General features: G+C 37.7%; 1 protein-coding gene across 1 annotated transcript in view; it reads left to right on the top strand.

The window, feature by feature from the left end:
* Nucleotides 1–307: 307 nt before the first annotated feature.
* LOC136248774 (tyrosine-protein phosphatase non-receptor type 4-like) overlaps nt 308–16,109 on the top strand; it is a 41,465-nt gene continuing 25,663 nt past the window's right edge. Inside the window, exons 1-13 of the mRNA XM_066040574.1 lie at nt 308–486; nt 566–767; nt 1,032–1,133; nt 1,188–1,230; nt 1,320–1,452; nt 1,505–1,557; nt 1,978–2,051; nt 2,498–2,544; nt 2,676–2,763; nt 2,920–3,008; nt 3,057–3,120; nt 4,047–4,204; nt 10,636–10,800. Coding sequence (XP_065896646.1) covers nt 603–767; nt 1,032–1,133; nt 1,188–1,230; nt 1,320–1,452; nt 1,505–1,557; nt 1,978–2,051; nt 2,498–2,544; nt 2,676–2,763; nt 2,920–3,008; nt 3,057–3,120; nt 4,047–4,204; nt 10,636–10,800 — 1,181 coding nt within the window. The 5' untranslated portion in view covers nt 308–486; nt 566–602. The remainder of the gene's footprint in view (nt 487–565; nt 768–1,031; nt 1,134–1,187; nt 1,231–1,319; nt 1,453–1,504; nt 1,558–1,977; nt 2,052–2,497; nt 2,545–2,675; nt 2,764–2,919; nt 3,009–3,056; nt 3,121–4,046; nt 4,205–10,635; nt 10,801–16,109) is intronic.

A 16,109-nucleotide genomic window follows, 5' to 3' on the forward strand; every position in this document is an offset into this window, starting at 1 on the left:
AACTCTGACATGTGAGGTAATGGTGATGATGTATTGTGGGCTTTGAAAGGACTTGTAGCATTCTTTAGCAGCATTTTCTTGTGCTAAGGAAAGTAAACCATTAATAGTGTCTTGTGTCATCTGTAGAGTTGCCAGGGTGAAGGCTGTGTGTGTGTTTGTAGTGCGCAAGAGATAAATCATTGCATGCATACTTCGCCTGCAGTTTTCGTGTAGCTAACGTTATGTTGTCCATAGTGCATCAGCTATTCTAGCCTAGACTGCAGTATTGGGGCGGCCGCGCCAGACTGGAACGTTCACGTGACCCATGTGTCAATAAAAATTCACGTCATATGTGTGCACGAATTTTGTGGTGTGAAGAAAATCGAAACGTCTTGTACAAGTGGAAGAAAACTAGGAAGAAATTTGTGGTAAATAGCTACCAAACTAACTCGTATAACACAACACTCCATTCTGGTGTGCGCTGAACATACCGCGAATCAACACGACGTGAGTCTTGTAAAATTGTCCTTATAACGATAATTTTAACATGGGAACACCATTTATCACTGTCTACTGCTGCTCACAGGTACAATACACCTTACTAGATAGTACACATCGCTACAATGGCAAGTATAGTGCGTCGACTGGGCAGCATGAGGCGCACATCTAATACAATTACTCGGTCACCTACCACAGACACTGGTGCGGAACACTCTGACAGGAGCAACAAGTACCTCAAGTGTAATGTCATTATGTTAGATGATAGTTACAAGACATTTGAAGTTGAGGTGAGGTGAATTGCTGGTCTGGGCAATGGGGGGGAACTCATTAATGTTCCTACTTGTATGTCATCATCATTAACCATATAATACATATATAGGCTCTGTTTACCTAGTGAATACCTAGGTGTTCTCATGTAGTGTATTAACTGTTTTAGTGAGTGACAATTTTATCATACAACATATAGTCATTTATGGCTCTATTCACACATGATTTAAGAGAGATGTCAGTGATAGGACAAGGTCAATTGTTGGCATGTGTTTGTTATGTAGCGTAACAGCCAAGCGTCCGTTCTGTTGTCAGAAGTATTTGACTTTATGGACATCGTTGAACAAGATTATTTTGGTCTCACTTATGATGATGATGGCAAGATGGTACATAGTGATAGTTTATTATTATTGTTAACAATTGTTTACTATTTCTAACAGAAATGGCTAAACCCATTGAAGACCATTAAGAAACAGTTAAAATGTAAGTGAAATTCAATTTGACAATGGTTTACTTTGGTCAATGTAATATATGACCAGAGGTTAAAAATATTATTTTGTAATTTGTTTTAGCTCATTTCTCAGACCATGTGTGTACATTGGAACTGAGGGTGAAGTTTTATGTCTCCAGTCCTGCCAAAGTACAAGAAGAGTTTACAAGATACCAGTTCTTCCTGCAGATAAAGAGAGACATATTTCAGAACAAGTTAGTTGTTCAATACTTGTATCCAATTTGTAATATCATTATTTGCTACCAGGTTACCCTGTTCATTTGAAGAAGCAGCAATCTTGGCCTCCTACATTATACAAAGTGAGTGATGATTTTATGTAATTTATAGCTTGTAGTTTAAGTGTTATAAAAGTGCTATACAAGTGTATGGTGCTAAATGTATGGCTAATGTGCTGGCTAGGTAATATATTTGTAGACATTGTCAAGCTTGAATTGTAGTGTGTTGAAGTACTTTGAGATTGGCAGCAAATTTGTTTGGTTGTGTTCTGGGGGTGGTGAGACAAAACTCTATTATTAATGATGATATAATACTAATTAGTGCATTAGATATTTAATTGGAGGGTTATGTAGCATAGAAAAATTGTTTTTAAATTTCAATGATATTAACGTTATTCATTGCATTTTCTGAGAATGCTATACAATATCAAGTTGTATATTCAAGAAAGAATAGTTTATTTAGATTGTTAATGCCTTATTGCACATGAATATGTTTTATATTAGGTGAATTAGGGGACTACAACTCTGAAGAACATCCCGATGGTTATGTTTCAGAATATAGATTCGTCCCCAACCAGGTGTGTGTGGTTGTGTGTCTGTGTTTACTGTTTTGAGTATCTGAGTATTACAGCTCTTGGGTTATTAATCTCTGTTGTATAATGTTTCACTGGTAATTTGAATACCACTGGGCGTGCAGCATCTAGGGTGCAAGCACACAAAATCTGTGATACATTAGTTAACTGCCACACAGTTTGCCTCTGTTACGATGTGTGGGGGAGAAGACATCTTAAGAGAATGTTGTACCATTTAGCAGAAAATTTTGAAGAGTGGAAACTACGACCATTTCACCGGGATAGAATATTTTGTATGAACTAATTTTGTTTAGCTAAACAGTCTTGTATTGGATGGAGGTATTTGCTGGTTCTAAATGTCCAAATCGTTTTCTGAAGCTTCAGTTACTGTGGTAGGAGCTAGTGGTGGGGTCATTATGTGTAATATTGTATGACTTATTCCTTGTTCATAGACTGAGGAGCTAGAAACAAGAATAGCAGAACTACATGTTCAACACTTGTAAGTTATCATTTAGGGAAATGCATATCTTGGTAGGGTTAATGTAACATTAGAATTTACGATTAAATTTTAAAGGTTTTCTATCAATCATAAGAGTTCTGTCTTTAAAATGATCTTGTTACACTCACTAGGAGCCTTACTCCAGCTGATGCAGAGTACAATTTTCTAATGCACGCCAAAGATATGGACTTCTATGGAATAGAATTATTCAGAGCTCAGGTAACCTTTGTGACCTACTTGACATGGTCACTGTAATGAGGTGGTCTTATTAATGAGGTCATGAAGTACACCTTAGCTATGTTTGGGACCTACTTGACATGGTCACTGTAATGAAGTGGTCATCATTGAAATGAAATTCACTATATCGTGTCATAGGACCCACATGGCCTGGAGCTTATGGTTGGCATCACTCACATGGGCGTTGTCGTGTTCCATCACAAACGCAAAGTCAACACTTTTGAATGGTGAGGACACACCTCTAGGACCATCTTGTACATGCTGTTATTATTCAGGACAAACATACATCAGGTGACGTACAAGAGAAGAAGATTCACCATGCACATCACTCCAGAACAGGTGAAGTGATTGTATGCTCAACATAATGTCATGTACAGTAGTAGTGTAGTTAAATTATTGTACAGTAGAACCCCAGACTCCATGAACAAGTGTCCTGATTATTGAGGTGTCCTTATTAGGGGTCTTTGAGGACACAGAGGATGTTTATGTGTTATTACTAATCCTGTTATTATTCACATGGAGGTTTCAATTTGTAGCAAATATGGCTTCTTGTTTCCTGTCTGTAGCTTACTGAAATCATACTGAGGAACTAGTTGTGTATGTCTGTATTAATTGTTCTTTTCCATAAAAATAAACTAATCAACGATTACTTCATTAACACCTCCTAGTGTTGCACCTAAACACAACCATAACACAACATCTCTCTGTAGCACTAGTAACACACCTCTTTCTGCTGTCGATTGTCTTCTTTATCAATGCATGTACTTCGGTATAGTGTGGGCCCATACACATAGCTTATAGTGTTTATGAGCTACTGATGGTTGGTGGATTATTTTCATGTGATGGTTGAACTGGTGTACTATCCAGTAGAGAAACTAAATCATATGAATGCAGCAAGTTGGCCTGTTTAGTAGCTGGTAGCCAATGGCTTGTACCAAATACACACTTGTGAATACTTCAAGATGACTTGGTCCCATTCATACTTGCTAGCTGGTATTAACCAACATGACTTCGGAGATGTTTTGTTCTGGCATCTTCCTCTTACCTAGTATCGTAACTTGCTACATCTGGGGGGGGGGGGGTTGGGGGCATGATAGTTTGAGTAAATTATTTACGTGTACATCTCCATATCAATGTGATAACCCATACACAAAAATGAGCAATTTAGCTGACCAGTGTAGAATCAGTTCTAAAAATAACCAGCTTCACCAATTATTAGCACTGTAGTCAGTGTGGTTAATTGTTATTTTTGTATGTGTTTATAGTCTAGTCAGACTCATGTTAGTTTCATATTGGAGACTTCTGAATTGTGTAAGGAGATTTGGAAGACTTGCATTGAGCATCACACTTTCTTCAAGCTACACAAGCCACCAGAACCACAGAAGAGGACATTCTTCAGAAGAGGATCAAAGTTTACATACAGGTAAGCTGACCAGTAACAGTGTATCTAGATGGTAGGGAAATTTTACACACGTCAAACTGTAGTACATTGTGTTGATATCTTCACTTTGGGACCAAATTTGTTTGTATTTTGCTATGTTGTTTAGAGGTAAAAATTGAGCAGGTCTGTTGTTACCAAAATTGTTGTACTTGCTATGACGGTTTTTCCTGTTGTATCTCCTTGATTCAAGAGAGATTCAAGAGAGATTTCACATAGTAGGTACACGTATGTACAGTTTAGTTCTGAAAGACTCAGTGAAAACTGAAAGTGTCCAGGTTTACAATTATCTCTACAACATCTACTAGTAGTTATCCAGTGAGCTAACATACACACATCAAGGGTATCATTGCAACTCTTGGGAGGTTTCCTAATCATTTCTTAACTCACTACTAATTTGTAAAATTGAATGTTTGTTTATAATTTGAGCAACAAAAGAAATTAATACCATCTGGAGATGTAGGGAGAAATGGTAGAGTAAATTTCTCACAATTTGGTTCTGTTTTCATTAATATGTAGAATCTTTTGTGGAATGGAGTTTGGTATTCCCTACCAGTTTTCTCTGTCAATGTCATACAGTACAATAGTACTGTATAGATCATGGAGGTTTGGGCTTTCTCACAAAAAAGATTAACCAGAAACCAGCCTCACAATACCTTCATTGCGCTTTTGCAATATTTGTGTTAGGTAGATTCAAGCCCAAAATGTCTTCAGAGTGGCCTAAAATGCTTCCAATAAGTTGCTATGGAATTTTAAAACAATTGTTGTACAACTCTTATCACATGACCCTGTTGATCAGTTTTGATCACCGCATCCATCATGTGATTGTTCAGTTTTGATCAAGAACCACATGAGATCGTAACATACAATGTGAAGCCACAGCAACACTATATTCCACTGAATAATTGTATTTGATGAATGCATATTGGAATTAGTTTGAGTTCAATACACTGTGTACAAGGTCACACTCCCTAACTTTAAAAGTGTTTTCTTCTACTATCAATGCTTTCCGTTATTGTTTTTTTGTATCTGTGGCATTCTTGTGGAACACTATTCCTGAGGATGTTTTGGCCTGAAGCCAGGTTAAACATTTCAGATCTAGATTGAAACAGTTTATTTTAATGTGATTGTTTAATTCTGTACTTATGTTGTTCTGTTTTGTACTTGTATTTTTGTAACTGTAAAAGATTGTATGTAAGGGTATCACCTTGTACAGGCACATGCCTTTTGTGTATCCCTTTAAACAATTTGAGAATAATAATAATAATAATAATAATAATAATTAGCTGACGTCAGATCTCTGTGTTTATAAAAATGATATGATTATGTCAACTTCACACTAGGACTGAGACAAATAGTTCGAAGCTTCGAAGCTATATTCAGTTTCATAACATTCGGATGTTGCTTTATCCCACCAAAGCTTCATTACCATGGATACTACCATGCTAAACCAGTTGCACAAGTTCGCCAATTTATGTATTTTTTTGGTGTAGTTATAGTTTAAACAATGGTGATACTGAAGCTATAACAAAGTGTAGGAGTTTGTACTACAGTGTACACCCTATTAACCATCAATCGTGTTCAGTAATTGTTGACATGATGTTTTTTGCAAAGCTTCGAAGCTTTGGTAACATTGTCAAAAGAAACTTCAGAAGATGTATTTGTACATTTGTTCAAGGCCTGCTTCACACACTCAGTATCACAGCCCATGCCAGCTAACCTGTTTGTATGTCAGTGTAGACATCATTATACCAAAAACCAATCTAATATTTGGTTTCCACATACTAAATATTTAGTAGATAGTCAGTTCCACTGATAAAATAGTCCATTTTGTTGCCTTAAGTCTTGTAAAGTAGAATCATAGTATGTGGTTAGTTGCTGTGACCATCGTAAGGTTCTGCATGTTCATGGAGAAGATAAAGGTTTTCATTAACAGCTGTATATTATCTTCTATTTCATACCAGCTAGTGTACTGGTCTTCAGTGCACTTTATAGGATTCCTACAGTGATGTTATCTATGCATTGTCAGATCTCAGTTCATTTGAAGTGAAAAAATTCAATGGAGTCCTTACACAAACTACTTTATTGTGGAGGGGTATGGTCACTTTGTTATGGTGTCAGGTATCCACTAGAGAAGCAGTACAACTAGTTGTGTATGAAACTCCATAAACCATTATAAATGTTAAGGTGTGCAGCTACCCACCTGTTCCTTGCAGGCTTCTAAAACCATACCAGTGTGGAGCTGTTGTTCATAGCAATTTAGTTTAGTCAAACAAACTTGTAGTTCTATTAACAACCAATTTGTAGCTTTAGTACTGTTTTGTGTTTAAGGATTGTCAGTTGTTGCCTTGGGAATTGTTGTAGTGATCTCAAAGACTCTTAAAACTTTACAGTAACAATTGTGATGGATTGTATGTCCTAGTATTAATGATGTGTGGCACATGTGTTGTGTGTGATACTCTGTAACAAATATCATCATCACAATAATGTCTCCTCTGACTGTACCTTCTGTGTGTACTAACTATCCACACTAAAACAGCCAAGCTATGAAAAAATGGTACAGCCTGGGTGAAAAAAGTTGTGAAATTAAATGTGGCAGCCAGAGGCGGAGGAAGTAGTTGATATGAGGGAGGGCTGACCAGGGGTGGATCCAGACTTATAGTAAAAAAATAAAATGAACTGAAGCCACTACATTGTCTCTGGTTTGATAAGGTGAGACTTAAAAAAAAAAAAGGTCACAGCCAGCTGACAATAGCTGCCCACCTCACCAGCTACGAATTTATACTGATAAACTACATAAAAATCCTTACATAGCTCACTACACACTACTCTAATACTGTGACTGCTTTATTAGAGTATCTTGATCTTGATCACGGTTTTCAGTCCCACTCCAAGAAGGATAATTTCGCGTGATATCATTCTGAGGGGGGGCTAAACCCCCCCCTTTCCGCCACCTATGGTGGCACCAAGGAATGGCTGCAGTGATGTTAATGCTAAAAATGTGCTGTAAGGCTGCACTTTTGGCTGTTTTTGTGTGATCTCACTTCATTTTTGTATTTTATAAGGCAGCCTATGGCTGATTTTGGGGTTTGTTTCTATTAGTTACAAGGCACACCAAACATGGTAATGGTCCATACCTGTGTAAGAGGCTCCATTTATATCACGGCGTATCTCTCCAAACCACCATCCCAAATTCACCAGTATATTTTGAAAATTTTCTTCTGAAAAAAATGAAGTAAGGACCAAAGCAATAAAAGTAGTGAAGCAAAAGATAAATGAGGGTATTGTAACAGAGAAAATCCCTACATTACATGTTATCACAACTATTTTGTTCAATGCCAAAGTGGGATTTCCCACAGAGCTATCATGTTATACCGTTTTTCAGATATCTTGGTTCACTACTTTTTATTAGGACTCCTACTTCATTTAATAATGTAATATACTAGTTGTTATATACTGTTCTATTATATTATTGTGTGTGGCTGTTGTGTGCTTTATTAGACTATTTTGAGCCTATGTCCTACATGATGTTTCAGTAGCTCTCTTTTATACAGTTATTGAGGGGCATGGTTGTCATGCTCAATTGCTATAAGTACAACTAGATAATATAAGGGGCTTGGCTGTTGTGGTCTGTTTAAGTGGTGAACCTATTGTGCAAGCTAATGAATATTATAAAGTTTTAATAAAAAAATTCACCGGTTGGCTTGTCAGCCAGCCTGACTACCTTACACATCATATGACGACCATTTTATGCCACAATAATGAACTACCTTTTCTATTGTCTTCAGTCATGCTGGTCATCATCTTCATGCAACGAAATCATATCATCAACACTTTTGCAGAGTATATTACGATGCCACAAAATTATTTGAGGTACTTATACCATCTCAGTGAAAACCCATCTAGTTCACACAACCTCTGATTTTTTTAAACTTCTCAGCATTATCTGCATTGTCCAAGGAATGGTTCACCAAAGTTTCAGCCTTCTGTGGTGAATAGTTTTGGAATTACAGCGCTAGAAAGTAGGAAGAACAAGGAAATCGATTTGTACAGTGACTATACTAAAAATAAACTACAGGCACTTGCATTCGAATGCAGCCATAACTTCTGTTTGGATTAGTCTACAAAGTTGGAATTTGGCTTACAATGTTCACCATGGATTGGCAGATCAACCAAGATATAATTTTAACCCTGCAGTTACTTGCGCATAGGCATATGAAGGCGGTTTTGTTGAAGAAACAGCAATAATTTTGTTTACGTCTACCGCATCGTAAACAAGTGCACATGACACGCAAACCACTGGGGCTACAGAAATGAAACAAAGATTTTCGAACTCCCCATGAGTAGGCGAATAAGATGGTGTATAGTTTTAATTGATTTGAGTCTTCCTTCTTTGAGTACTGGCCTGATAAAAACTTGTGTATTTTTTCTTGTAACATAATTTTATTTAAATTTCAATTTTCTCAATACGCATGCTTGTGCGAACTAGACGGGTTTTTGCTGAGACGGTCACATATTATAGTTATACAATGGGCACAAGTGTTCTGCCTGATATAAACGCACGAGCCTGAGGGCAGTCAGGCCCGAAGAGAAGTGCATTTATACAGGCAGAGCACAAGTGCACGTTGTATAACTGTTACCGTGCAGCGTAATAATTTAACCGGGGGGGGGGGGGGATTTTTCCTTGTCAAAGCTCACATGACTGGTTAATTACAATACTGAAGTCAGTACATTCGTCAAAATTTCCTTGTAAATATTTGACAATAATGAATTTGTCAAAATTTTCTGCCATCGAATTATTACACTGTACGGTATGTACCACTCACCTAATAGGTGGGGAGAGTCTCACAAGACGGCTGCAACTCTTATAAGGGCCAGGTTTCTAACATCGATTGTGGGTGACATAGCCAAACGTTGTAGTAACATTCCCTCTACAGTACCGCAGCCACCTGAGATATTGAAAGCTAGTATGCCATGGGTAATATCACTAACCTGCATTCACTGTTTGACTCTCATCATGTAGTGCTCAGCATACATGATATCACTCGATTGCCCATAGTGATTCTCTCTAGCAAAAAAAAAGAAGCTAATAGATGGTTTAAGTAAGCAAAACCTAACTACGAAACAATACTAGTCTAGTACTTACTATCCGAATCTGGTGGCATGATAAAAACTGGTTGCATAATGGTGAGTATTATTTAGAATATAATTGTTTTATTGAGTCATTGTCGAAGTGGACTACGGTTTAATCTGGGATTCAGATGGCACCATACTAGTAAGGTGTATAAGTATGTTTATATATATATATATATGTAGACTAGAGTTGTGGCCACCGCATTGGCTTTTTCGATCGCCATTGGCTGCTTGCATGCATATTGGTGACATTATGGCCCACAATTGACTTTTACATGTCAGCAAGAGTATATAATAGAAACCAAGAGTGTTGAACGGTGTATTAGCCCTTGATTAATCATTGCGTAAAGTAACACGGATATTACAGTAATTGTTTGTTTATGTGAAATGGTAATTTGAAATGCGTCCGTGGCAATGGGTCTTTGTTCACCAGTTTTCCATGTTATTCAACCAAGTATTCAACAGTTATTGTACAAAGAGAGTGTAGTAAGGACCCAAGATAACTCCAGCTCACTAAAACAACGGTTGTACAAACGAGCGTGTTGCCACGCTTCAGGGATCCGCTTGGCGTTGCCAGAACTTTAACATTAGCTAATTCCCTTTAATGCTATCATGTTTTCGCTTGGTTTAGTAGCCGAATTGGACTAAACACAGCAACCTTTAATGGCAATGAAAACAAACAATTGCTGAAATATCCATGTTACTTTACGCAATGATTAATCACAGGGTAATACACCCATTCAATACTCTTGGTTTCTATTATATACTCTTGATGTCAGGCTATAAAGAATTCGGGTGATCTATGAGGTACCTTTCCATTTATTAGGTGAGGTGTTGTAGCGGTTTCGGCTTCCAGCACTTGTGAAATGCTGCACAAAACTGCAGCCAGTGCAATATCTGTATATTGCACTGCGGTTGGTGCATTATAACTTATAATGCACTCGCTGTGGTCTGAAACAGTGCCATATACAAATTATGGTACTGGCGGCACCTTTGAACTGCCCACGCAGAGTGGTACATAGAGGTGTTAATACACCCAGTACTTTTGTAAGAGTTTAATGTGTTAGACAGTAATTTTTGTCACATAAGATGTTTATTGATGGCAACATTTTGTTTTGGGGAGAGTCCCTACAATACAGTAGTAATTCTAATGTAGCCATAGTTTGATAATCTTGTTATCAACTTTGAAATGTCACTGTATATTCTATTCTTTGTTTAGTGTTACATAAGAATGGTACGTTTTATGATTTACTGGTCATCTAGAGTGTTTCTTGTGTTTGCAGTGGTCGTACGGAGCGTCAAGCCATGCAAGACTATAAGGACAAGGTACGAGAGAGAAGAATTGAGAACATCACTTTTGAGAGAACTCCAAGTAATCGCTACAAGAAGAGAACTATACCAGCTCAACGACTGTCAGATACCGATCCTGTGACAACAGCCGCTGTCAAGTAAGACCTTAATATACTCTAATAGAACAATCAGTAATTATATACATTGGGGATGAACAGTGATAGAGCACCAGCAGTAAATACCTGTACATTTAATCTAGCTATAGATGTGATATTCAACCAGCCAAGGGAAACAACCAAAGAGCACATCCCTCTCCCTTATGTTCAAATTAAAGAAAAACAATAAACTTTTTCACACTATACTCTAATAGAACAGTCAACACTACAATAAAAATTCTAAATTTGCAACTTATGATATTACATAACTTATGTATCTACCTACCAGTTTTAAATTCTGTGCTATGCAGATGTTATGTAGTAGAGAGGTGGTCTATGTAGATAAGTGAATGTCCCTACTGTGCATTTTGATTGTAGAATCTCCGTAGCACAGTAGGGATATTCACTTCTTATTGTTTTACAGTATATGACATCACATACTACTCTGATCCAGCTTGTTTCAGTACATTTTATTGCAGTGGTACTACATTGGCCCTACTCTAGTTTAAAATTCCTAATCTTCTTATACTTATATATCTGTAGTAACTTAAGGGTATGGTGGTGTGTTCTGATAGCTTAAAAGTGTGGTAATGATTGTCTTTTTATAAATTCAGCTACTTTCTCCTCTTTTGCCTGATATGTATACCCTCAGCCTGCAGCCCTTGGGCTGTCAGACATGCGTATCAAGTTTTAATTAACCCTTTAACCCCAAACACCACTAAATATAGAGTCATGTACAAACCGCTGTAATATCCACATACCTCAATGTAAGGAGATGGGATAACATTCAATGGGATCCTTGATAAATAAACTTTCGAATGATATATATATATATATATATATATATATAAGTTTTAGCGATTGGGTGAAGGGGAAGGCAGTAAAGACTGTTAATATCAAGGGGATTGATGCACGTAATTCTTCAAAACATTTATGCCGTATATTCCGCATGCTTTAGTGTACGGACTTGAAATATAATATAATGGATTTGCCATGTCATACCCAGCAAGATGGCAGCTAGTTGTTTTAATAGCCCCATCTGCTGCAAAGTTATGGATGCTTTTCTACAACTGTGTAAAATTGTCATGTTGGAAAGTTCCAAGGCTGCTGGTAGCACTCAGATCTCCGGACGAGGGTGATAGTCTTCAAAGAGGTTCCCCAACAAATGGGGATCAATTCTATCTAAGAAACTTGTAACAAAGGTTAGTGATTCAGGTGATACAGGACTAAAGCCTAACAATATAGCAAACTGGAAGTGTTTAGGATTTTCCCAGAGGCCAAAGGGTATAAAACTATACACGTGTAACTGTTCTATTAGTGACTGTTCTATTAGTGACTGTTCTATTATTAGAGTATCTTGAGTCAGTCTTTCACCTACCAGGGTGTGTGTCACTATTTCATATTTCATTGTGCTAGCATTATGAATTGATAATAGCGGGGTGTCATTGTGATATATTGTTTAAAGTGTGGTCTTGGTGTTCGATCGTTATTAATCTACCAAGATCACATTAATAGGCATGGCATTGAACCTATCATGAAGTTACAAGTATCTACTGAACACAAATGCTTAAATAAGTTTGCGGTGTCTAAATATGCTACTCAAGGAAAGCATTGATAGGGAAAATTAATGGTTTCATTGCATCTAGAAGAAGACGGCCAGCCTAAAAGGAATATAAAGTGCAGAGGGCACACACACCACAAAAGACAAATCCCACTGGTGAGTTTGTTATTGTGGTGTAAAATGGTGGCTGTGCGCTGCTTCGTTTAGCCTCCAGCCTTGCAACTGTGGTCAGGCAGCCAAAAATTAGATTTTTTTACATTCTATATCCAGTCGCCTATAAAAGGCAGCATTTTAGGTGGCATGTGTCATCCGTACTGTTTGATAGTCACGCATGCACACTTGACCTGATGTGATATTTAAATCAATTAACTATCTGATCATATTTCATGTGCTTAGTACACACATTAGTACACACATTAGTACACACAGGTGCTCAGTTGTTCATGCATACTGTGCAGGAATTCTGTAGGCCTAACCAGTAACTAATGCATGATAAATGGATTGGCTGCCCTTTTGTACTTCAGGCACAGTTATTTATATATACTAGTATATTTAATTTAAAAATGAAGAAGGGATCCAAGTGATAAAAAGTAGTGAAAAAAAAGACGAATGATGGTTCTTTTCTTTGATGTGGTAACAAGTACAAGGGAAAATCAGGAAATTTAGAAATCATAGAAAAAAGTAAAGAAGGCCACCAATACCTGTAGATATACTAGTGCACTACTACTTCAGTCTGTATCTTGCATGGCTGAATTAGGGATGAAACCTTTCTTGCTTCACTACATTTTTTCTTAAATTTCTTAATTTTCTTTGTTTACTTTTTTTACATTATTATGACTGGTGAGCCTGTGCATGCCACATCAAAAGGAAGAATGACGCTGGACTATGTTATCGTCTGAATGCACACCCCAACTATTAATTGCTGGCTGAAAGTGAAGTAGTCATTAAGCTTCGTTTTCAGCTATGTTTAGTCTGACTGTTACACAGTATTACAAATGAAGAGCAGTTTGAGAAGCACCTCTTCAACCAATCCAGCCACTGGGAAATAAGGACGATTCCTGTTGAAATGTAGGGAAGCCATTGTGCTACCACAAATTGACACCAGTAAGACAGAAAGGAAGACAAAGGTAAGTCCATGATGCGGGCACCTGTTGGGCTGAAGTGACATCTAACAGTAAAAAAATCAAGCCCATAGCCTTTAGTCATTGGGGCGAGCCTGAGCGAGCCCCACAAATGGCAGTAGTCACTAGTACGTCCGACCTGTACGTCTGACCATTCCCGAGAGTTTACATAATAAACACGGGCAGCCTCACACTGGTAGTGCTCGACCGTACGTCTGACCATCCCCGAGAGTTTACATAACGAACATGGACAGCCCCACACTGGTAGTGCTCAACTGTATGTACGACCATACGTCTGACCATTCCCAAGAGTTTATGTAACGAACACGGAAAAAAAGTGCCACATGGCTTAGAATTTGTTGCTTCTCACTTGTATCGCAACTTATTCTCATATACATTGACATGGACAAAGAAGATCGTCTTGGAAGAAGGCCGGGAGAGAACGAGACAGGGCGAGGAGGGAACACTGGCTGGTGAATGCCCAGGTGAATGATACGTGTGTCACGTTCACGAAAACTTCCTGTACGAAGAAGGCCGTATTTGCGCTAGAATTTGTCACGTGGGTTACAACTTCTTATCTACATAGACATGGACAAAGAAGACCGTCTTAGAAGAGAATGAGACAGGGCTGAAGGATAAGTTGGTCAGTCAGTCAGTCGGCAATAAAAAAAAAAATTATTTCATGGCAACTTACTGGAAGCATTTTGGGTCATACTGAAAGTACTTTTCGGCTTGATTATACCTAACCAATACTGCCAAGGTGCCATGAAGGTATTGTGAGGCTGTTTCTCGTCAATAATGTGTCAACTTTACTTGTATGCTAACCAGACACACACTATTTACTTTGTTGATAGTTTTCACATTAGAGTAGTGGCCACACAAGTCTTTAGATGAATGTCACCGCTATTGCATACTGAAGTGTTGTTCCAAGGAATTAGCTGCTTACCCTTTATTGGGATAGGAATTTGACTGCGGTAATATTTTGAATAAAGAGAAAAAATAGGGTTGGGAGGTATTAAGTTAATAAAGGTTTGTTTCACATAGCGAAATGATTTCTAGAATACTGAAATACTAACTTTCATGGCTTAGTGTTGGCCATTCATCAAGCCAAGCTCCTTGCAGACACTTTTACACTACAGACCACCTACTGTATAATGATTACTATGGGGATACTTCCAGCCTTACTATTTGTCATTTCATTTGCTCCTTTAGCTAATAACACAAGTGTGTAATCATAACGTCTTTTAGTGAGTATGTATTTTCTTAATACCGTATACCATTCTTCAAAAATGCAATGCTACCCATCTCTAGAAAAAAAGTAATAGTTGTTCCATGTTTTGTGTCTGGAGGCCATACCTTCCATTTGTTGTTTCTTTACTAGTTACAAGCTGTAGTTAGTGCACATCAAAGTGAATTGTACTATATATAGCAACTGAATAGTAATTACACAGTTCTATAAATAGTTGCTGTACTAAACTCTTAAACCCGCATAATCCAGAAAACTGGATTTAAACTTAATAAATGTGACCATGTTAGCGAAAATCCATCTAGTTCGTACAACTTCCGAATTTCTTTTTATTTTAGCAGCATTATCTGCATTGTCCAAGGAATGGTTTGCCAAAGTTTCAGTCGATTATGGTGAGTAGTTTTGGAATTACAGTGCTAGACAGTAGGGAGAGCAGGGAATCGATTTGTACAGTGATTATACTAAAAATAAACTACAGGTGCTTACATTCACAGCCATAACTTCCGTTTGGAGTAGTCTACAGAGTTGTGATTTGGCTTACAATGTTCACCATGGATTGGCAGATCGACCAAGGTTTAGTTTTAGCCCTGTAGTCACTTGTGTATGGGTGTATGAAGGCGGTTTTACTGAAAAAATGGCAACAATTTTGTTTACGTCTACCGCATCGTAAACAAACGTACGTGACACACAAACCATAGGGGCTGTAGAAATAAAACAAAGATTTTCGAACTCTCCATGAGTAGGCAAATAAGATGGTGTATAGGTTTAATCGATTTAACAAGTACGCATGCCTTACACAAAACGCTGTAACTTTCAAAGCGTCCATCCTATGGCTACACAATTTACATCATTCTACTCCTGATGTAAAATGATTCCTAGGGCTTTACCCAATGCTAAACAGTGAGGCCAAAACTAGCCGTGTATGTAACTTTCTGGTAAGGCAACACTTTACATACCTTTATAAAATGATCCATAACTGTATGGTGGTTGCTCCTATCACCTTGCGACAAGTTCTGTTTGATTTGCCATTGAATTTTCCATCAGGTCATATATGACTCAAACCCACAATCAAACACGTGGCTAGAATTTTGAGCACAGAGATGCGTCTTGCTGTTGTTCACTGCTTCATAACAAGTAAGTCGCTATAGTTAGTGTTCGATTAACCTTCTCCAAGTAGCCCAGTAATCAATGTGTTGTTGTAGGCTATCAGAATTAAGTTACCCCACCTAGTGTCACCATGCCTGCCCTTATTGTGTAAACACGCTTTTCCCAAACACATTGACTTTAGGGTAATGTTCACTGCAGTGTTTAACAAATTAAACATGGTGTGGACAAGCTATAGACAATTGTGCACCAATAACTCTGTCATACCCTGATGAAAATA

This window comes from Dysidea avara, chromosome 3 (genome assembly GCF_963678975.1).
Source record: "Dysidea avara chromosome 3, odDysAvar1.4, whole genome shotgun sequence".
In the NCBI taxonomy this organism is placed as follows: domain Eukaryota; kingdom Metazoa; phylum Porifera; class Demospongiae; order Dictyoceratida; family Dysideidae; genus Dysidea; species Dysidea avara.